We start from the raw sequence: 22818 nt of genomic DNA, 5'->3' as shown, positions 1-22818 counted from the left end.
CATTTTGATGATATTCCAATTTGATGAGATGCACCTGTAGATTGGGGGATCTCCAACTTTTTTTTTTTATTATTTATTTGTTCAGAAAAGACAAGACCCATAGGGCCAACACGAGAAAGAAAAATGCAGAGAACATAACATAACATAGAGTATAACCATGTCATAATATTTAGCATGTGTCCATGGGTGGAGAGGTCCGAGGAGCACAAATAAGTACCACCCCGGAGGACTCCCTTCGGCAGAGCCGTTCCTGGTTTCAACTTCCATTAGGTTTGGTACAACAATTGCTTCGCTTTCCCGTGGCATTCTAGTCCTGTATACAACTGTGGAGTAAGGCTTTTTCCACGGACCCTGCCTCTCCCACTTTTTTTTGGTAATATTTATTTGGTAGAGAGTGGAGGGGGGATAAGAGGGAAATGGGAATATCTGTAGATTACAGATTATAGATGTTAGAGGGGAAAAAAGGACAAAGGTGAGTAAAGGGGGAGGTTGAGAAGGGAGGGTGGGGGTGTGTGGGGGGGGGAAATCATGAACATGGACCCCCAGAGTATCCAAGATTTCACCTGTTGAAAATCTAGATTGTTCTAGTCATTGTGTTGTGGAAAAACAGGGTGCAGAGGTGTCCTGAAATTCAGGCTGCCATTTCCTTACCCATAAGGGCCTGACCGTCGTCCGAGAAAACAAATAGATTCCATAAGGTCCGGGGTTTAGAGTAGCGGTCTTGTTGGTGTCTGGCTGTGAGTATGAGATCTTCCATTTTGTTAATGTCTGTGACTTTCCTAAGCCATGGGTCAATGGTCGGTGATTATGGGCATTTACATAAAAGTGGTCAAGAAGGTGGCGAATCACCGAATCACCGATTTCTTATAGACTTTCGCCAGGGTCTCTGAAGCATGCAGTAGGAAGAAAGCCAGATCGTCTGGAATGGGGCGTTCCATACATTTTTGCGCTATTTGACGTATTTTGCCCAAAAGCTTTTGAGTTTGGTTAGGACCAGAAGACCTGTAGGATAGTTCCTCGATGTTTCTGGCATCTCCAGCACAGGTCATATGTTTGCAGGGAAGTATTTGTGTAGTTGTGATGGGGTTCTGTACCATCTGGACAGAATTTTAAAATGAGTCTCCTGTGCTTTTGTACAAATGTAAGATTTGTGCATAAAATGGAGAATGTGGAGTTGCTGTTTTGGGGTGAAATTGCGGTTTAAATCTTGCTCCCTACTGGCTATGAACTTCCTTATTCTGGTCCGGTCGTACGTCATCACGTTAGAATCCGTTGGACTTTGGTGTGCTTGTGTGTGGCCAAGTCTGTTCGTCCGGAAAGTCCATCGGAACTCCTCCGAAAGTCCGTCGGGAAGACCGTTGGACCTAGTCCGTCGAAAAGTCTGGTCGTGCATACGCGGCATTAGGAAATCTAACCGAAAGGGGCCCATAGGGTCTGTAAGTTCCGATGTGGATATCCATCTACCCATGGTTTGAAAGTGTGAGGCTTGAAAATAACCTGCTTTAATCCGATTTTTAATCAGATTTGGAAGATGCCATCTACAAGCCCTGGCTGAAATCGTGGGTTGATCTCCAAACTTTTCAGTACAAGGGCCAATTAGTATATTTTCCAAGTTTTTGTGGGTTAAAAAAAAGTTTTTATAAATGATTTAATCAAATTTAAATGAATAGGTATCACTTTGAGTTTTTTTTTCAACTCATAAGAATGGTTGGCTTATTTTGATGGCTAACTCTCTTTAATACCAATAAAGTCCTAAATAAGAAAAGTTGTTTTTTTTTGTAATCAACATGATATTCTTTTGAAACAAAAAGGGGAAACAAAGCAAAGAAATTCCAAATAAACTTGAAGCCATGAAAACACCCTTATTTCAAAGTTCCTATCAAAGTCTCCCTTACATCAGTGTCCCCTTTACATCAGAGACCCCCTTTCCATCAATGTCCCCATCAAAGTCCTCTCTTACATCATCAGTGGGTGGATAAAATCCTGCAGTGGGCCGGTTTTGAGACCCCTGATATTGATAATTTTTAGAGAAAAAGGATATTGTTTAATGCCACTTTAATCAGATTTAAAAAGAAAAACCACCAAAGCCAGGAAAACTGTAATGTATTTAACCTTTACTTGCACATTTCTGCACATTTATTGTGGATCTTCCAAATACACTATGTAGATTTATGTATTGCTCTTGTCCAGAAATTAAAAGGGGATGAAACAAGTTTTCCTCAATTTCAAAATATTTATACCACGTTTTCTAGAAGTCTAACCCACTATGCTGTACGAACCATTCTGAGCATCTCCTAATTTGCACTTTTTGTATAGGTTTTCCATGATGCTTACGTTAGCTGTACGGGAATAGATCTGAAGAACTAACTTGGACATCCCAAAACCCCATATCCATTTATCATCACTGTTCTGTGACATTGAATGAAGTACAGAAATAGCTAGAGGCCCCACAGAGCGATCAATCCCTAGCCAATCAATAATTACACCAGGGGATAATATTGATCTATTGTAGTTCAGCTACAGTTACATCAGTGCCAAAAATATTATGTATCTGAAACAAGATAAATTGGTGGCGTTTTTTTATTATTAGTAAAGATACAGTTAACTCATATACTGTAGCTAATAATCTAGCCTGGGCTGGTCTCCTCCATCTTGTGTTCAATGGCTTGTACAAAATGATAGGGAATCTTCTCACATGCTACTCGACAGTCTACAAAAAAGAGCCCGTGCCATTGACTTTCACCACTCACTCCCGACATGGTTGAGGTACGTCATGGAAATCCATCTACCTTTCCTCGGGGCATGGAGAACTCAATAGGACAGACGGGTACTGACACACAGATAAGATACAGACAGCAAACTGAGAGGTTGGAGAGAGACAGGACATTCAGAGCATCAGGATAATTTAGGACAGGAGAGTAGGCCAAATGATGGATTTAATGAGTTGAAGAAGGTAGAGTAGGTAGGCCAGGTATGATAATCTCCTAGCTTTTGTTAGTTTAACTTCAAGCAATCATTCCAATTCAACTAGGGAGAAACAGAGAGGGAATTGGGTAAATTTTGAGATCAGTTAATCTGGGGTTTTCATTGTCTACTGACTGCAAGTAATATGTCTTGCACCATCATTTGGCTTCAGGTCAGGTGAAGAGGTCCAACTGTGATATGTGGAATTTGTTGGAACGGTCCAAATTTTGCTTTGGCATCTCCACTTTGGGTTTGAGTAGTTGACCCTTTAACGAGCTTTACCAGAACCTATAGATTGCAAAAAAAGAGACAGATAAGAACGAATTGTATAGTTTGATTTCAGAAGTTTATAGTTAAGGTAAGATGAGAACAATACAAGAAAGTGATGAGAGTGAAGTGAAGGAGGAACTGACCAGAAAAGAAAGCTCTAACCGAAACATGAGAGATTCGGTGGGTCACGAAGACTTTGAAGAGTTTGTTTTGAACTTTGAAGATTACGACCTTTGGGAATCTATCAAGAACCATCTTACCCACCCTGATGGAGACAGTATTGGTAAGTAGAAGAGACTATTTTGTTATGGTGAAATAATGCTGAATTTTAGCAACAAATCTTTTTTAATGTAGACTCATCATTGCAGAAGTATGTGTATTGTGGTATTGCTTATCTCTATACCTGTTCCTTGTCAATAACTACTTATTTGCTCATGATAGGTGCATTTTAAAGGTAACATATCAGGATAGGAAATAGCCAATTGCCGACTTCTTTTTGAAAAAAAGCTTTGGCTCCATAATCCCCATGTTTGCTTCACTACTTTATAAGCCACTAGCATGGGATAGATCATGTTTTTGCGAGTTCATAGGGTGCATATTTGTTTTAGGTGACTGAATCACTGAGTAGCAAAACAAAATAAAGAATTACAACTCCAGAGTTTGAACCTTGAAACAACTGATTGAGCAGATTATGAATTCCACTATATTTACATGTTTAGGAAATAGGTTTATTTTTTAAGGGTTTCCACTTTCGTCCTGAAGGTGGAAAGCCTCTTTTACAATACCAATCTTGCGTTTGCTTTAGCAGGTCCTCCAAAATGACACACTCTATAATGTAGAGAATACTCCTGGTGTTCTCCTTACCTTAGTAAATAGGCATAGGTAAAATTGCCCCAGCGTCAGTAGAATGAAAAAAATGCCCTAATGTTCATGGAAGTACAAAATGCTCCAAGGTGGAGGAAAAAAAGACCCCAGCACTGGTGGCCAGTAGAGGAAAAAATGCCTCAGCATATATGTTTAGTAGAAGGTGAAATGTACCAGCATTGGAAGGCAATAGGAGCAAAATGCACCTGCGTTGGTTCTCAGTAGGAGGAAATATGCCTCAATTTTGGTAGTCAGTAGGAGGAAAAACACCACAGCATCAGTGTTAAACAAGAGAAAAAAATGCACCAGCGTCAGTAGTAAATGAGAGAACAAGTGCCTCAGCATCGGGGGTCAGACTCAGTAGGAGGAAAAATGCCTTGTGTTAGTATTTTAAGTGCAAGATTCTTTTGATGGGCAGCTTCTGATGGCAGGCAACTTGACCTAGGGGATTACTTTTATGGTAGGACATATATTGGACATGAAGGACTGCGGGACAGTTGAGGGGCATAAGCAACTACATGCACGCTAGATTTCTGCCCAGATGTTTTGGGGAGAAATTCTAGTCGAAGACCTGGGTGAGGAGATACTCTTCTCATCCCAGTGCAGCAATTCTATACATTTAGCAGTGAGTTATTAGGCTTCAAGATTCGAGATTAAGCATAAAACAAAGTAGGCTTTCTAAACTTGTGTTTTGTTGAACCCTAGAGTTCCTCCAGAGGTTATCAGGGATCCTTGAGAAAAATAAACAATGGCAGAGTGATCTCCCACCTACAATAACTACCAATGTAATTTCCCACTGACATCCAACGTAAGAGGTCACTTCTGCACTGATTGTTATAGACATTCTTGAGACCTCACAATTATTTCAAAAGTTCCTTCACTATTTCAAAAGTTCCTTCAGACTAAAACGGTTGAAGAAGCTGGGTTAGAGGATACAGCATCATGCCCCTCCATTATTTTGCTGCCTTTTTTTATTGTCTACAGGCTACAATAGAACATTGCTGGTAGTGTTGTTTGCTTCAAGCCATCCTTATTGGTCACTCTTGTTATCTAGACCAAATTTCGATTCACATGAAAGCGCAGTCATCATTGAATACAAAATGGCTTCCTCACTGCTGTGATGTCATTTACTTTTAGGGTATCCCTAGAATATTGACTCTGCTCAGAAAATGGCTGCTCTTAACATATGTTGCAAGTATGGATCCAGATAAACCAAACATGGAAGCTATTAAAATATTTCTTAGGAAGGTATGTAGCACAGTTTTAGAAATCATAAACATTGTATTCTTTCAGGTTTTTTTTTTTTATATAAAAATAGTTAACTTAAAAAAAATATATATACAAATAATACTTAGAAGAAGGTAGAGTAGGCATAGCCCAAGTTTGACCATCTCCTAATGTTTGTTCCAATAGCCAAAATTGAGCTATAGGTACGTACTTTGTTTTGCATTTATCTATAGTTAGCAAACTTGTTTATTTTGAGGGCATTGTGAGCTGGCTGTATCCGCCCAGATATCGCATTGTTTTAATTCTTTCACACTGATGAAAGGTGACCTGATGTGCTTGCTGTGGATTATGGCACCCCATCTCTCTTTGCTCTGCTTGGTTAGATAAGCCCGGTAGGCTTTATACTGATCTTTATGGGTTATTTATAACTATACTTATTTTGATTGTCTACTTTGTGTAGTTCTGAACCTGGAGGAACCTCCGGCATTGCGCAGACAGCTGGTGACAAAGTGTCGGGGAAGCAGGAAAGATGCCACTGTAGTCCTCCCACCAATGAACTGGACCAAGAAAAAACCCGAACGGAAAGGACCCCATGAGGTGATATTCATAGCTCCCAACTGTCCCTGATTTCGAGGGACTGTCCCTGATTTAGAGCAATGTCCCTCTGTCCCTCTTTCCTCCTCATTTGTCCCTCATTTTGGTCTGATCTATATAGTTGTATATAAAATGCACTTTTTATCTTTCATGAAGTGTTTCCCAGTGCTAAACCTTTCATCCAATTTCTAAATTGCTGCATCTGTAAATTTGAAAAGCTAGTATAAAGGTATAATAGTGGTAAAAAAAAACACTAGAGGGTTTAACTAATGTTTTTTTAGATTTTTTTTGGTAGGGGGTGTGTCCTATACCATGGGACATTATTACAATTTTTATAAGTTGGAAGCAGGCTTGCCTAGTAGAACCATGTGCCTTCCTATTGTGCATGCACATGAAAAACCCAGACCAAAAAAATGGTGGTAGATGGGCAGTCATCACATACAGTACATATGAGATGTATTGATTTGTCTCTTTGCAGGCATAATATGCCATATAACAGACCATTTGGTGACTATAAACAGAACCTTATGCCCACAGTTGATCCAGATGAATCATGTACATGTACCAAAGCCAAAAAAAATAAAAATACAATGTTAAGGACACATGACCTGGTACGCTTCAGAAAAGAAGAGGGGCATGAGCTTGTTTCATCCCCACACCCTTCCTGGCCTGCCAGGCATGTATGCTCAGATACATGTCTGGTATGGATTTTTGGGGGGACTTCACACTTTTATCCCCTTGATTTTTGCATTGGGTTCCCTCTTATACAATTTGGGGGGGGAAACTCATGCATTTTTTAGCATTTGGTCTTTAAAGATCTTACCAGACCTGAAAGGCTTGATATAAATTATGGGGACCCCAATGCCAATTTTTTGGCTGGTGATGTCCCTGGTTTTTAAGGGCTCAGAGGTGCCTGCATCCAATGGTTTCCTTAACAACCATTGACAGCAGGAAGCCATTGTGTATAACAGCGATAGTAATACTGCTATTATATATGGCGTTCCGCTCCCGTGGAATGGGTAAGTGTTTGGACCGAACCTTAAACTCATCCCAATTCATGAGAGGTAAACTATAAAAGACTTTGCATGACTAGTTGTTAAAACATGTTTAGGGTGATCCTATCCTGTGGAAGACTTCTGCCACCTCTGCTCACAGCTGGTTCATTTTCTTCTTTTTTTGTGTTCAGGTGTTTGTGGAGCTGAATGAGCTGGTCACTGATGGGGTGCAGGAGATGCAGTGGAAGGAGACTGCTCGCTGGATAAAATTTGAGGAGGATGTTGAACAAGAGACCTCCCGATGGGGCAAACCTCACGTGGCTTCCCTTTCCTTCCGTAGCTTGCTGGAACTCAGGAAGACGATTGCACATGGTGGGTTTTAAAGATCAACCCAGATAGCAAGCAAATGAGCTCCAAGTTTGAAAATGACTTGCTAAGCTATTGATAGACTTGCCAGGCTTCACAAGTTTGTTGCACAATTGCAACAAGTCAATTGTGCAACAAACTGTCTCAGGTTAACGTTTTTTGGTTGTAGCAGCCTTCCTCATAGCTCTGAGGAAGGCTACTACAGTCGAAACATGTTAGCCTGATAGAGTTTTTTTTAAGTAGCCAATAAAGATTTGAATTTGAGTGGCCAGCTTAAGTTTTCTACAAGTTTGCTATGTGAGTGCAGAGACACTCTAGCCAGATCACTGGTTCCCAGCCACAAGAAGCAGAATTTACGGTTGAGCATGGCTAATGTTTACAGCACTCTGTAAACCTGCAGGCAAAGCTTCTTGGGAAGCAGAATGGACTTTTGGGTAATATATTTTTACATAAGTGAAGTTTAAGTGAACGCACCACCATACAAACAGAGCCTGCCTAGTAACACCCTCTCCTCCAGGCTCTTAAATCATGTCTGGAGGCTGTTGTACTGAGGCAGAGTGCTGTAATCATTTCAGAAAGCTCTGTACAGTGCCCTGCCAGACCCTCCCGCAAACCATGCTCTGCATAGAGAGGCATGGAGACCCAGTGATGACATCATTGGGTCTAAAATAAGGTATGTAATTAAAATAGAAATGTTTTATTTAAAAGATGTTTTTTTTTTAAGCACATTTATGATGGGAGAACAGGGGGGGGGGGGGTTGGGGCAAAATATGTAAATATAATTTCAACTTCAAAGTGTATGTAAGCCCTAAATAAATACAAATCCTGAAAAGGGAAATGAAAGCAACCACCACATCTAAGGACTGGTAAGCTGCTTTATATACAAATGTTGTTTTTGGGTTTAGTTTAGTTTTTTTTTACCTCATTCTACAGCGTATATGTCTTTAAATCTTCCTTCCTTCTTCCACTGAAGAGTTGCAGGCTTAGCATGTGCCCTTTAGACAAGGCCATTGGCTGATAGATGTCTATAGTGCAGGGTATACAGTGCATGGAAAGGGCAAGGGGAGCAGTTGGGCCTACATAATATATATAAATACAGTAAGAGGCGTTGCTAGGTCTACAAAAGATCTGTGGCTAGAGCCCATAGCAACAAAATAAAGAAAGTCATATGCTTGGGCGGGCATACGCATGTATATAATATACATGTATGTGTGTGTATATGTATATATATATATATATATATATATATATATATATATACAATATCGTTACATAGCTGAGTGTGGATCCCCATTTACATCAGGGTTCCCAGAGCCCTGCTCATTACATCAGGGTCCCCAGAGAGCCTCCCCTTATATCGGGGTCCCCAGAGAGCACCTTCCTTACATCAGGGTCCCCTGAGAGCTTCCCCTTACATCAGGGTCCCCAGAGAGCCCCTTCCTTACATCAGGGTCCCCAAAAAGCCTCCCCATTACATCAGGGTCCCCAGAGAGCTCCCCTTCCTTACATTAGGGTCCCCAGAGAGCTCCTTCCTTAAATCAGGGTCCCCAGAGAGCTTCCCCTTACATCAGGGTCGCCAAAGAGCCTCTCCATTACATCAGGGTCCCCAGAGAGCCTCCCCTTACATGAGGGTCCTCAGAGAGCCTCCCCTTACATCAGAGTCCTCAGAGAGCCTCCCCTTACATCAGAGTCCTCAGAGAGCCCCCCCATTTACAACAGGGTCCCCAGAGCCCTCCTCATTACATCAGGGTCCCCAGAGAGCCCTTGCTTATATCAGGGTCTCCAGAGAGCACCTGCCTTACATCAGGGTTCCCTGAGAGCCTCCCCTTACATCAGGGTCCCCAGAGAGCCCCTTCCTTACATCTGGGTCCCCAAAGAGCCTCCCCATTACATCAGGGTCCCCAGAGAGCTCCCCTTCCTTACATTAGGGTCCCCAGAGAGCCCCTTCCTTACATGAGGGTCCCAGAGGCCCTATCTTTACATCAGGATCCCCAGAGTGCCCCCCCTTACATCAGGGTCCCCAGAGAGCTTCTCCTTACATCAGGGTCCCCAGAGAGCCACTTTCTTACATCAGGGTCGCCAAAGAGCCTCCCCATTACATCAGGGTCTGCAGAGAGCCTCCCTTTACATCAGGGTCCCCAGAGAGCCTCTCCTTAGATCAGGGTCCCCAGAGAGCCTCCCCCCACTTACATCAGGGTCCCCAGAGCCCCCTCATTACATCAGGGTCCCCAGAGAGCCCCCCTTACATCAGGGTCCCCAGAGAGCCTCCCCTTATATCAGGGTCCCCAGAGAGCCCCTTCCTTACATCAGGGTCCCTTGAGAGCCTTCCCTTACATCAGGGTCCACAGAGAGCCCCTTCCTTACGTCAGGGTCCCCAAAGAGCATCCCCATTACATCAGAGTCCCCAAAGAGCTCCCCTTTCTTACATCAGGGTCCACTGAGAGCCTCCCTTTACATCAGGATCCCCAGAGAGCTCCCCCTCCTAACATCAGGATTCCCAGAGAGCCCCTTTCTTACATCAGGGTGCCCAGAGAGCCTCCCTTTACATCAGGATCCCCAGAGAGTCCCCCCCTTACATCAGGGTCACCAGAAAGGAGCCCCTTCCTTACATCAGGGTCCCCAGAGAGCCCCCTCCATACATCAGGGTCCCCAGAGAGCCCCTTCCTTACATCAGGGTCCCCAGAGAGCCTCCCTTTACATCAGGGCCCCAGAGAGCATCCCTTACATCAGGGTCCCCAGAGAGCCCCCCTTACATCAGGGTCCCAGGGAGCCTCCCCTTACATCAGGGTCCTCAGAGAGCCTCCCCTTACATCAGGGTCCTCAGAGAGCCTCCTCTTACATCAAGGTCCCCAGAGATCCCCCCCTTACATCAGGGTCCCCAGAGAGCCCCCCTTTACACCAGGGTCCCCAGAGAGCACCCCTTACATCAGGGTCCCCAGAGAGCCCCCCTTAAATCAGGGTGCCCAGAGAGCACCCCCTTACATCAGGGTCCCTCTTACATCAGAGCCCCCTCTTCTTGTTTGCAGCAATTTTTAAAAAAAACTTCCGCTCAGCTGGTGGCCAGGGGAAGCAGCAGGACTGTTTAACCCCTTAGCTCAAGTGCTTACTGCTTTTGGTGACCCAGGCCATACTGGACTCTGGGCTCCATCTGCTCAGCTGGTGGCTGGGGAAGGAACATGTCTAGTTAATGTTATCAGGCACAAGTTCTTATCTATATTCAGCAGTTCCAACAATTTAATCATTTTACCAACCTCCACTTCTATACCAATCTGCCAGGCAATGTAATTGTCAGAACCACAGGCTTGGCCTGAGCCTGAAAATCATCAAATAGTCCCGGCGGAGTAATCCTTGTGCTGGCGTTCCCAACAATTGCATTGCCTGGCAGATTGGTATAGAAGTGGACATCGGGACAAGGATTAAATTGTCGGAACTGCTAAATATAGATATATAGAACTTGTGCCTGATAACATTAACTAGTCATGTTCCTCCTCTGGATACCAGCTGAGCAGATGGGACCAAGGGCCAACTCTAGGTAAGAGACTCGGGGCAAGATTCTGGGCTATAGCCCCAGTAACTGCCCCCTAGCGACGCCACTGAATACAGTTATTTACTTTATAAGTCTAAATAAATGCATATCTGACAGAAGAACAGCAGAAAAGCTCCACCTTCTAAAAACCTGCATGTGAAACACACAAAACAAGTGCACTTAAGAGTGTGTTTTAGTCCACCCCCTGAAGGGGCAGAATCTCTCCCTGATCCCCTTGGAGCGCAAGGCTCCTGATAGGGACATAGGGCCTGGCAGTCCCCGTTCTTCTAGGTCAGCCAAAGCCAACCATCGAATACTGCGTCGAGGGGCTCTCCGAAGGAGACACCCCCCCAAGAGCAGGGGAGGAAGGAACCAGAAGGCCACACATCCTCCCCCTAGACATCGGGTCAAGCCCGAGAACTCACACCCTTCATCCTAGTGTGAAAAAAAAAAACACACAAAAACGAAAGTGACAAACACTAGAGTGAAAATAAATTAAAATAAATAAGTGGCTGTGCATGTGCACTGGCTGGGCCCTGAGGCCTGAAAGACAAAAATTGCCCAGCCCTAAAAGGCGCAGTACATAAAAAAGTTTTAGGGACTGTTTTAGGGGGTAACACCCATGTGTTACTAAGAGTACCCCTAGGGCGACCACTCCCAGGGGTCACAGACACTGTGGATGCTCCCTCTGCCTTCCCAGCCCATGGCCAGACAAGGTAGATCCACTCAAATCAGTAGGAACTGGACTCTTCCAGTTTTCCCGAATTACTCTCAAGCCCCGACAGCCTGCAGGTGCCTCGATTTCTGTTCTGACCGATACTAGCCTTCCAAGTCCCCCATCACTCAGAAGTACATAGTTAACCATTCCAGCTCCCGGTCAAGCCAGAGTGACAGCAAAGCACCCCATAGTGAGAGACAGCAGCTGGGGCTGAACTGTGTCAGATATTTGCAAATACAGCCAGGACCTCCATGGGCACCAGCTTTTACATGCATATGTTATCTCTGAGCCAGTAACTCAATTAACAGGTGCTGACTGTTACCTGAATAAAAATGTCTCTGTCCTAGGCATAGCAGATAAAGGCATTGCCAGGGTTAGTATTGTGATATCTGAGAGAGGTAATAAATACCTGCAAGTGATAAAATGACACATATCTTAGCATGCGTGCACTTATCATGAAAACATACTGTATATTTTTGGTGCTAGTCCCCCTATAAGTTCATAGAAAATCGAAAAAGCTTCTTTTTTTTTTTTCTCCCTACAGGAGCAATCCTTCTAGACTTGGAGCAGACTACTATGTTGGGAATAGTTCAGATGATTGTGGATTCAATGGTTGTTTCAGATCAGATCAGAGCGATAGATCGCTCAAATGTCCTGCGCTCTCTGCTGCTGAAGCACAGGTAATGTGTGCTTCATCCATCACTAGCTGAACTAGCATGAGTGGGCTCAATTACGATAATTGGTTGGTGGCCTCTAAGTACTTCATTGCATGCTGGTATGTATTACTGGCTAATCAGGCAATATTGTAGCTAGAGGCATATTATATGATCAGATGTGCCATTTCACTTGAAGCTATTGCTTGAGGAGATGGGTGTAAAACAAATCATTGGATGGGGGTACATTAAAGAAGGCAAAGAAGAGATGCTGGTATCTGATTCATCTTTTTGTAGAAATATTACTTTGCTGAATTTCTATGACAGTCTTAAAATATTTTTGCTCTTTGCCAGCCACCCCAATGATGGAAGAGACTCCCATCATCCACGGACTAGCACCACATCCGCAGTGGGAAACTATGTACCAACCAATAGTCCTCAGAAAGAGACCAACACCAACAATGCCCACGCTGACCCGGACAACAAGCAGGTGAGTGAGGGATGGCTGCAGATCAAGAACCATTATACAGATTTTTCCATTTGTCTGTGAGGCTGTCCATTATGCAACCAATATAACTAACATAGGAAGGTGGTAGGGATCCCAAATTCGTATAGGAACTTTGGTGCAAAATATGATATACTGTGACTCTAGTTAGGCAGTTCTCATAGACAAAAGGGCTTCTAGAAGATGAAGACAAAGAAGTTTTGGAAGTAGAGATTACAAGGTAAGGTGGTTGGACTCAAAAATTCCAAAGTCACTTGAAAATAGTAATGGTAAGTGTTGTGAAGTAGGCCAAAATCAGCAAGGAAACCCTGCTTAATAACAAGTATAATTACTCTTTCCAAACGATCTGAACAGCTTTAAGTCCAGCATGTCAACCAGCACATTAAGCCCTGAAGAGGGACCCCCAACACATCAACTAAGACATTACCTGAATTGGGAGTGGGAGTTATGGTGCAGAAGTGTATATGACCTATGCCCTGGGGGGTAATAGTATGGGTGATCCAAGCAAGACTCTTTAAGAATTCCAAGACACTTAAGTGCAGTACCTCTTGAGAGATTGAAGATTCCATGGAGTAATAGATAAGCAAATTGGATCATGCATTGCTTTTTTTTTTTAGGATTGTATAATTTTTTCCTCCCTTGTATTGGTTGAACTAGATGGACTTGTATCTTTTTTGAACAGAATAAATATATACTCAGAATATGTAATATATACTGTAGCTAAAAGTACAATATTTTATTGAAGCAACATTAAAAATAGCCCCTGTACTTTTGCTAAAACCTGGTAAGAAGGCCCAATCCCTAGATTCCTATATGCCCATTTAGTTACTAACAACAGATGTGAAATTGCTGGCCAGGGTGCTAGCTACTTGACTGGCCAAAGTTATCCACAAAATTGTTCATAAAGATCAGTTGGGGTTTATCCCACTAGGTCCACAGCCCTTAACATTAGAAGATTGTTTCTCAACCTCCAGCTACCTGTCGATAATCCTGGCCAGAGTGTAATTCTATCATTAGATGCAGCTAAGGCTTTCGACAGTGTCGAGTGGCCTTACCTGTGGGAAGTGCTGAAATGCTTTGTACTAGAAGATACATTTATTGCCTGGGTGAGGCTGTTGTATGCGGCTTTCCCCTCTTTAGGGGTACGAGACAGGGGTGTCCATTGTCACCCCTGTTATTCGCTGTTGGCCCTGGAGCCGCTGGCAGCTACCATATGGTTGTCCTTGACTATTGCAGAATTTAACAGAACGTCGGGTGTCGAGAAGATCTCCCTTTATGTGGATGACACTCAATGGTGGTGATTCAGCACTTCGGGTCTTTGTCGGGATTCTCTATCAATTGGAGCAAATCGGTTCTTCTGCCTTCAGCTGGTCCACTGATTATGTTGCCAATTGATGCAGAGTACCTCAAATTTGTCTCTTTTTTTTATATACTTAGGAGTACAGGTCTCTGCGAACCCCCTGACCTATTTAGAAGAAAATCTACTACCCCTATTGAAAAGATTCCAAATGACCTGTAACACCTGGTATAAATTACCACTGACGGTAATAGGAAGGATAAATGTAATCAAAATGGTCTGGGGCCCCCATCTGTTATACATTATGCACAGTTCCCCTCAGCAGATACCTCGTAGATGGTTCATGAGTATATACACCCTGTTCAGATCTCTGATATGGAAAAAGCAGGTAGCTAGGATCAGCCTTTTCACACTGCAGTACGTCAAAGATCGGGGAGGAGCAGCAGAACCTAATCCTAGGCTTTATTTTTATGCATCTCAACTACAACACCTGAGTGGTCTTGGTTCACCGGGTGAATCCAACCCGGTTGATGGCCTACTGCAGACTGGAACGTGTATCACCTCTGTTTTGGCTGGTTTGGAGGCGGGACTATCTCATCTGCCACAAATGGCGCCTACTGTTATTCTCCTAAAAAAGCTCTGAACTACTGTTAAGCATAGCTTGGGTGTGATGGGATTTCTTGTAGAAACCCTGCTGTGGTGCCCCCCTAATTTTGCGGAGATATGCAAACTAGAAAGTTTCCAAATATGGAGATTGGCTGGTATTTGTAATATCTCCCAACTATATAACCAAAATGTGTTGAAATCCTTAATGGACCTCCAAACAGAATTGAATCTACCCAGACATCAATTCTATAAATACCTCCAATTAAGACATGCTCTCCAAGCCCAGGGCTGTGTATCTACACTAAAACTATCTGGTCACTCTCCGATGAGGGACATTTTCTATGGAAGAAGAAAAAGGGCCTGAAATCTCACATCTTTTCGAGCTTATTGGAATCCATACAGGACCCTGTAGCCCTATCATGTAGAAGGGACAGAGGACCTGGGGGGGATAAGTGACGAAACATGGGAATTATGCTTGCAATCTGGGCCAATCACATCAGTCTCACAATCACGTAGGCTATCTCAGCTATTCTTGTTACATAGGGCTTACCGTACGTCCATTCAATTGCATCAATGGGGAAGAAGGGATTCTCCTCTGTGTCCCAAACAGGGCCGGATTAACGTAGGGGCTATTGGAGCTGCAGCTCCAGGCCCCTACCTTAATATAGGCCCAGCAGGGACGGACTGACCATTTGAATACTGCACTGCATAAGACGATCCTTGTACCTCCTGCAGCAGGGGGAATCTGAAAGTCGGGGTGATCGGTGCGGCGGGCAATCACAAGCACCATCACCATGGCAGACTCCCTCTATGGCTCTCCATGAAGCAGCTGAAAGCCACGTCACCTCCTCTAGAGGGAGATCGGTGCTTGTAATTGCACCTCCCCCCATACTGATCACCCCAGACTGTCCATTATATTCCCCCTGCTCTGGGCCCCCCATGTGTATGCAGTACCGACACCTTCCAGTGCTCCATTCTCCCAAAAAAGTATTGTGAAAAAAAATAAAGAAACTCCAACAAATAATAATAAATTAAGAAAATAATTCAAAAATGTAATAAATAATTTAAAAAAATAAGGGCTCATTCACATGGGTTCTCTTGTGCATACGGTGTGAATGAGTGGTTTGTTTAAAATATTTAATTTACTTTAACAAAAAAAAATGTTTTCATTTTATTTATTTCCATAAAAAGGCCCATCAAAATCGTCAGCACCAGACCCATGATACTCTTAATCCGGCCCTGGTCCCAAATGCAATAGGGAGAAGGGATCTCTAATCCATTTAATCTGGCACTACACCAAACTACACCTCTACTGGACTGAAATAACCGATACTATCTCCACAGTCTACCAGGTTAGGGTCCCTTTGGACCCCATGGCCATTGTTTTAGGAGCTATTGATGAAGAAATATATCCCTTACCCTCCAATGTAGCAGTGATCATATTATTATACAGTATCTTGCTAGAAAGCTAGTGGCCAGATTCTGGCTCTCACCACATGCTCCCACAAAAAAACAATGGGTGGAACAGGTTACTTACATGCTTATCAGGGACCCCCTAACATATCAGCATAGGAATGCAACTCGCATATTTTTTACTCCATTTGGCAAGCCTGGTTGGAAACTCCAGGGCTAGCACCTCCGCAACTGGTTTTGCATTGGCTGCTACAGGTATGAAAAATAATCATCAGGTGTAAAGCTGACTCGAACCCTTTGCATGAAGTCTGCTGCTGTTTAACCTTATCAGGTACACTCAACCTCTGGACTCATTATATGATAGAAGAGGGGGAAATCCCACGAGAGCAGGTAGATTATGAGCGCTCATGCCACTTGGCACAGATTCAGTTTCCTTTCTCTAAAAGATATGTCATTGTACTTTACGTTGTGTCATGGTTTCACTTTATTGATTTACATTTTGCATAACCGTTGGATATGTGAATTGCTTATTATTTCTTATTTCTTTTTTGCTTTTTTTATGCAACATGTAATTTACCATACATTTACACATAAATGACAAAATAAACTTAAAATAGCCCCTGAAACAGCTTGGACATAATAGTACATTGTAAAATAATTAAATACAAAAGTGTGATAGCTGAGACTGTATATAGTACAGGCTTCACTGGGGGTACAAATACAAATGGAAAAAGATGCACAGAGAGAAAAATCCCAACGTGTTTCAACTTTATAAGTCTTCTTCAGGGGGTTGATTGTCTAAAAAGATCTAACAAAAGCGAGTACATAAAGCCATAAATTCAAAGTATGTTAGGGTGTCTCCATCAAGGGGTGGCACATGTACCTTCAATTGTCCAAAACAAGCACAAAGGATAAAAGAAAAGGTAGGTCCCCAGGGGCCTATAGGGGTTCTTGGGCATGTGTGCTGTCACCTGGACTCTGGGTTTAGTAAGGTGGCTGGCTCCCTTCATTTTGGAAAAAGTTAGGTGGTACACAGATCCAAAAAGATTGAGTGCGGATGACCCCTCATGTGTTTAGAGCAGAAAAAACAAATAATGGCGACCAGCCAGTGTGCTCCTTCCTCCACCACCAACACCAAGGTAGGGTAGAGAAACACGCAAATGCAATCCTTTCACTATGTCTGTTGGCTCAGCTACAGCCATTAACAGAAATACGTGGTTTCCATAAGTGTTCCTGTTTAGACAGTGAAGGAGAAGATGATCTTGGGGCTGTTTTATTTAGTGGCTTTAAAACAACAATAGTCAAAGTTTTTTGAACTGTCCAATTGCTTTGGTTGAGTAGGACTTTGGGAAATTGCCTCACATAGATTGACACCCATATGAGACTCTTGAACATGGGCTGATTTATAGTAATGTTTCAAAATGTGCCAGGACACATTTGGGTTGGTTTTCCATTGGCCTATTACCTTGTTCTTTGCTGTCCTGTTCTGGTGTAGAAAACACTGAATGGTCCGGATGGTCATCGTATAAAGCACTGGAAGTTAATGGAGAAGATCCCGGAGAATGCAGAAGCTACCGTTGTGCTTGTGGGTTAGTAGATCAGATTATTATTCCCTTAATATTGAATGCAAAACAAGTGATGTTCTGTGTTTGCAAGGAATAAAGGCATTATTACAACAATTATTGTCTAGGTGATGCAGTTAGAGTATAACCGAAAGTATTTAAAAAACAAGGTTTTGGGAACCCTAGGCTCCTTGTTTAGTAGTATTGGCAGATGAAAGCTGAAATGTGTAAAAATATATACAGATTCTGAACAAAAGCACAGTAAAATCTAAATATTAATAATGATAATAAAAAAAATGACAAGGAACTTGCATGTTTTAATATTTTTAGTTTTAATTTTATACTAACATCACTTTGATAATACTTTTTGCCATCTCCACCTGTGTCTTTAAGATAAAACATTAATGTGCATATACATAGGAAAATATAGAAAAAGCAGGGGGTTTCATAGAGGATTAAAAACTACACAACATCCCAAAAATGATATATATATATATATATATACATATATATATATATATATATATATATATATATATATAAAAATATATATATATATTGTGAGGGGGTTCGCTCGGTAGCGGGTGTGTGTGACCCCCTGGATGGGTTCACAACACAAAGTCAGGCACAGCAGACAGCGGTGTAGGTGCAAAAAACAAAAGATCCGGTTTATTTAGGCTACATGCAGTGATACATATAACAGCCAAACAAAATAAAACAAGAAAATAAATCCTGGTCAGCTTGACCTCTAACTACACACGTAGACTCCCTGTCTAACAACTGGGTGCAGCCTTGTGCTGCCCCAGTCCCTGTCTCTATTGTAGGGGTTTGCCACACAGGCGTTAACTCACCGCACAGAACAGATCTCAGACTCCCCAGTCTATACACACAAAACTGGTTCCAGGATGGAGCATCTCCCTATGCATGCTGGGGTTTTTTGTAGAGGCCTTAATGAGCCCACTTACTACAGCTGGGCTCATTAACTCTTCCCCTCTAATTGTAAAAGTCTGCATAAAGCCTGAATCTAGGACACACATATTTCCCATCCTGAATACAACCAGGTGATTTTACCTGCGTGCTGCCACATACCCCCCCCCTCTTGTTTCAACCTTGGGGTTGTAACACAAGCAGCCAGACACGCATGTATCCGAGACAAAGCATCCACATTCCCCATTTTAACACCAGGGCATAGCTTAACTGTAAAGTTAAATTCCTGTAGGGCTAGGAACCACCTATTTACCCTTCTATTGGTCTCCTTGTTCTGAGCCATCCACTTTAAAGGAGCGTAATCAGTCACCAGGTCAAAGTGCCTACCTAGCAGATAGTACCGAAGGGAATCTAGAGCCCACTTCACTGCTAAACATTCCTTCTCAATCGTGGAGTAATTTACCTCATGGGACTTTAACTTCCTGCTGAGGTAAATGACTGGGTGCTCTTCCCCGTTCCAGACCTGGGATAACACTGCTCCTAACCCAACGTCTGATGCATCAGTTTGTACAACAAAATCCTTAGAGAAGTCTGGTGAGTACAACACTGGCTGGCTACATAAGGCTGTTTTTAAGGACTGAAATGCTTCCTCAGCCTCTGGGGACCATTTAACCATAACCGACTCTTTCCCTTTTGTCAGGTTGGTGAGGGGCACAGCCTGAGAAGCAAAATGGGGAATGAATCGTCGATAATAGCCAGCGATTCCCAGAAAGGCTCGTACCTGTTTCTTGCTGTTGGGACGTGGCCAACTCTGTATGGCCTCGACTTTATTGACTTGGGGTTTTATCACCCCCCTCCCAATAGTGTACCCAAGATATTTGGCCTCCTCCTGTCCAATGGTACACTTCTTTGAGTTGGCCGTAAACCCAGCTTCCCGGATAGAGTCTAGGACTGCTTGTACTTTTGGCAAATGTGAGACCCAGTCTGTGCTATGGATAATCACATCATCCAGGTAAGCTGCAGCATATTTCTGATGGGGCCTCAGAATCTTATCCATGCATTCTGTAACCCAAACGGCATTCTCTTATATTGGAATGCCCCATCTGGGGTTACAAACGCAGTTTTCTCCTTGGCCAACTCGGCCAGGGGAATTTGCCAATACCCTTTGGTGAGATCAAGAGTTGTCATATATCGGGCTGTTCCCAGCCGGTCTATCAACTCATCTATACGTGGCATGGGGTAGGTGTCAAATTTTGTAACTTTATTTAATTGTCTAAAATCGTTACAAAACCGCCAGCTCCCATCAGGTTTGGGCACTAGTACAATAGGACTGGACCAGTCACTCTGGGACTCCTCTATCACACCCAATTCCAGCATCCTTTGAACCTCCCCACGTATTGCCTCCCGTCGGGCCTCTGGTATTCTATAAGGTTTTAGTTTTACCCTTTCTCCTGGCGGGGTGATAATGTCATGCTCTACGCCAGATGTTTGTCCCGGAAGCTCAGAGAAAATCTCTTTGTTACGAAGTACAAACTCTTTAACCTCCTGTTGTTGGGGTTTCGATAAGGTGTCTGCTATCCCAACCTCAGGAACTAAGCAATTAGGCTGTACTTGTGACAAAGTCTCTGCGACTAGGGATTCCCTATCCCTCCAGGCTTTCAGCAGATTGACGTGATAGATCTGCTCCGGCTTTCGCCTTCCTGGCTGTCTAACCCTGTAGTTCACCTCACTAATTTTTTCAATTACTTCATATGGACCTTGCCATTTGGCCAGAAATTTGCTTTCAACCGTAGGGACTAGCACCAAGACCCTATCCCCCGGGGAAAAAGTACGTGTCTTGGCCCCACGGTTGTACACTCTCTGTTGTGCTAACTGCGCTTGGGTTAAATGTTCCTTTACAATTGGCATTACCTGTGCAATTCTATCTTGCATCAGGGCGACATGCTCAATCACACTCCTGTGAGGAGAACTCTCATTTTCCCAAGTTTCCTTGGCGATATCCAGCAGCCCTCTTGGGTGTCTCCCATAGAGCAACTCGAAGGGTGAGAAACCCGTAGAGGATTGGGGTACCTCCCTAATGGCAAACATCAGATAGGGTATTAGACAATCCCAATTCTTTCCATCTCTATCCACCACCTTCTTTAACATTTGTTTTAGGGTTTTGTTGAATCTTTCAACCAACCCATCTGTTTGGGGGTGATACACAGATGTACGCAATTGCTTCACTTTGTACAACTTGCATAATTCTTTCATAACCCGGGACATAAAGGGTGTACCTTGGTCCGTAAGCAGTTCCTTACAAATACCCACGCGGCTAAAAACAAGGGATAGCTCTTTGGCTATGGTTTTGGCCGAGGTATTTTGGAGAGGAATTGCTTCCGGATAACGGGTGGCATAGTCCAATATAACCAAAATGTACTGGTGCCCCCTAGCAGACTTCATTATCGGACCTACCAAATCCATTGCGATCCTCTCAAAGGGGACCTCAATGATAGGAAGAGGTACCAGTGGGTTACGGAAATATGGCATAGGTGCCGACTTCTGACACACAGGGCAGGAGGAACAATACTTTTCTATTTCCTTCATGACCCCAGGCCAATAGAATCTCTGCAATACCCTCTCTCTGGTTTTCTCTGTCCCCAGATGACCTCCCAGAATGTGTCCATGAGCCAATTCTAACACCAACTTCCTGTAAGGTTTGGGCACTACAAGTTGCTCAATGGTTTCTTCTGCCCTTTGAGCCACTCGATATAGCAGGTCCCTTTCCATAGTGAAGTAAGGATAAGGGCAAGTCTTATCTGGGTTCACTAACTCGCCATCTACTTTCACCACATTTTCCCGTGCCTTTATTAGGGTGGGGTCTTTTAACTGTTCTGTGGCAAAATTTTCCCTGTGAACCTCAAGATCCGAAAACTCCACAGACGGCATGTTTTCACCTGAGGATGTTGGCTCCTCCCCAGTTTCTCGAGTTTCCCCCGCCAATACCGACAAGGGAAATTCAGGAGAGTCCTCACCACTCCCAGAGGAATTCTGGTCATCTTCCTGGTTTATAGGGGCACCAATGGGGGCCTCAGGACAATCCCAGAGTTCCCAGAATTTTGGAAAATCCCTTCCCACAATAGCATCATGTGGTAACTGAGACACTAACCCCACCTGATGAGAGAGGTTATCTTTGGGGGTCTCAAAAAACACTGAAGTTACAGGATACTCTCGGGTGTCCCCATGCACACAAATAACAGCCACCCTGTTCTTCCCAGAGACCTCTGTAGTAAATAATTCAGCTTTTATCAATGTTACCAGGCTACCTGAATCTAGCAACACATCAACATGTCTACCATTAATACACATTTTACATAAATGTTTCTCAGGTCCCCGAATGGCAGTGCATGCAACTGTCGCAAACAGCGACTGACGTCTCTCCCTTATAAAGTCACATTGCATAGGCTCATCCACAACTGGGCAATTGGCTGCAATATGTCCCTCTTGCCAGCAGCGGTAGCAAATCATTTTTTTCGCTGCCTCTTGCAGCATGGGCTTCCTGGGCTGCTCCCGCCAGACCTTAGGTAGAACTCCCACCCTCTCACTCTCTCCACCCTCACCCCTTGGAGTCATCTTACCCGCCACTGGGGATGATCTGGTCTTAGGGGGGAAAGTCCGTGAGTCCCTGGAAGAGGTGGTCAGGTTCTCTGTAGCCAAGTACCTCTCAACCAGATCCACAAGTTTATCTGCATTTTCTGGGTCTCCATGGCTTACCCATTTTTGGATGGCAGTAGGAAGAGCTCTCAGGAAACGATCCATAACCACACGTTCCACAATGTTTGGTGCGGTCAAAATCTCTGGCTGCAGCCACTTCCTGCTCAGGTGAATGAGATCATACATTTGAGACCTGGGAGGTTTTCCAACCTGAAAAGTCCAGTTATGCACACGCTGAGCCCGGACTGCCAGGGTGACACCCAGCCGTGCCAATATTTCTGCTTTTAGCACCACATAGTCTTTTGCTTGGTCAGGCTCTAGGTCATAATAAGCTTTCTGCGATTCCCCAGTTAACAGAGGGGCCACCAGTCCAGCCCATTGCTCCTTAGGCCACTTTTCCCTTTCAGCAGTCCTTTCAAATGTGGTCAAAAACACCTCCGGATCATCCTCTCCAGTCATTTTTGTCAGTAAACGGCTCACACCAAAGGATGCGGTATTATTGTACCCACTTGCTTCATTGGTCTGCGGACGTTGCTGTATCAATGTCTCTATTTGCTGTTGAAAATTCTGCTCTTGCTTCTGCAACAGGTCTATGAAGCGGGCTTCAGATCGCTGCTGGGCTTGTTGCTGAGCTTCCA

At 43.7% G+C, this 22818-nt stretch overlaps 1 protein-coding gene across 1 annotated transcript in view; it reads left to right on the top strand.

The window, feature by feature from the left end:
- The first annotated feature begins 2709 nt into the window (after positions 1 to 2709).
- Positions 2710 to 22818, top strand: part of SLC4A3 (solute carrier family 4 member 3) — a 73752-nt gene continuing 53643 nt past the window's right edge. The window contains exons 1-6 of the mRNA XM_077447782.1: positions 2710 to 3517; positions 5786 to 5922; positions 7106 to 7286; positions 12069 to 12204; positions 12532 to 12667; positions 17494 to 17587. Coding sequence (XP_077303908.1) covers positions 3328 to 3517; positions 5786 to 5922; positions 7106 to 7286; positions 12069 to 12204; positions 12532 to 12667; positions 17494 to 17587 — 874 coding nt within the window. The 5' untranslated portion in view covers positions 2710 to 3327. The remainder of the gene's footprint in view (positions 3518 to 5785; positions 5923 to 7105; positions 7287 to 12068; positions 12205 to 12531; positions 12668 to 17493; positions 17588 to 22818) is intronic.

Source organism: Lithobates pipiens, unplaced genomic scaffold (genome assembly GCF_037356315.1).
Source record: "Lithobates pipiens isolate NorthernLeopardFrog02 unplaced genomic scaffold, aLitPip1_a1.2 Scaffold_22, whole genome shotgun sequence".
NCBI lineage: Eukaryota > Metazoa > Chordata > Amphibia > Anura > Ranidae > Lithobates > Lithobates pipiens.
The sequence above is the reverse complement of the archived record's forward strand: the minus strand, read 5'-3'. Positions and strand labels throughout refer to the sequence as shown.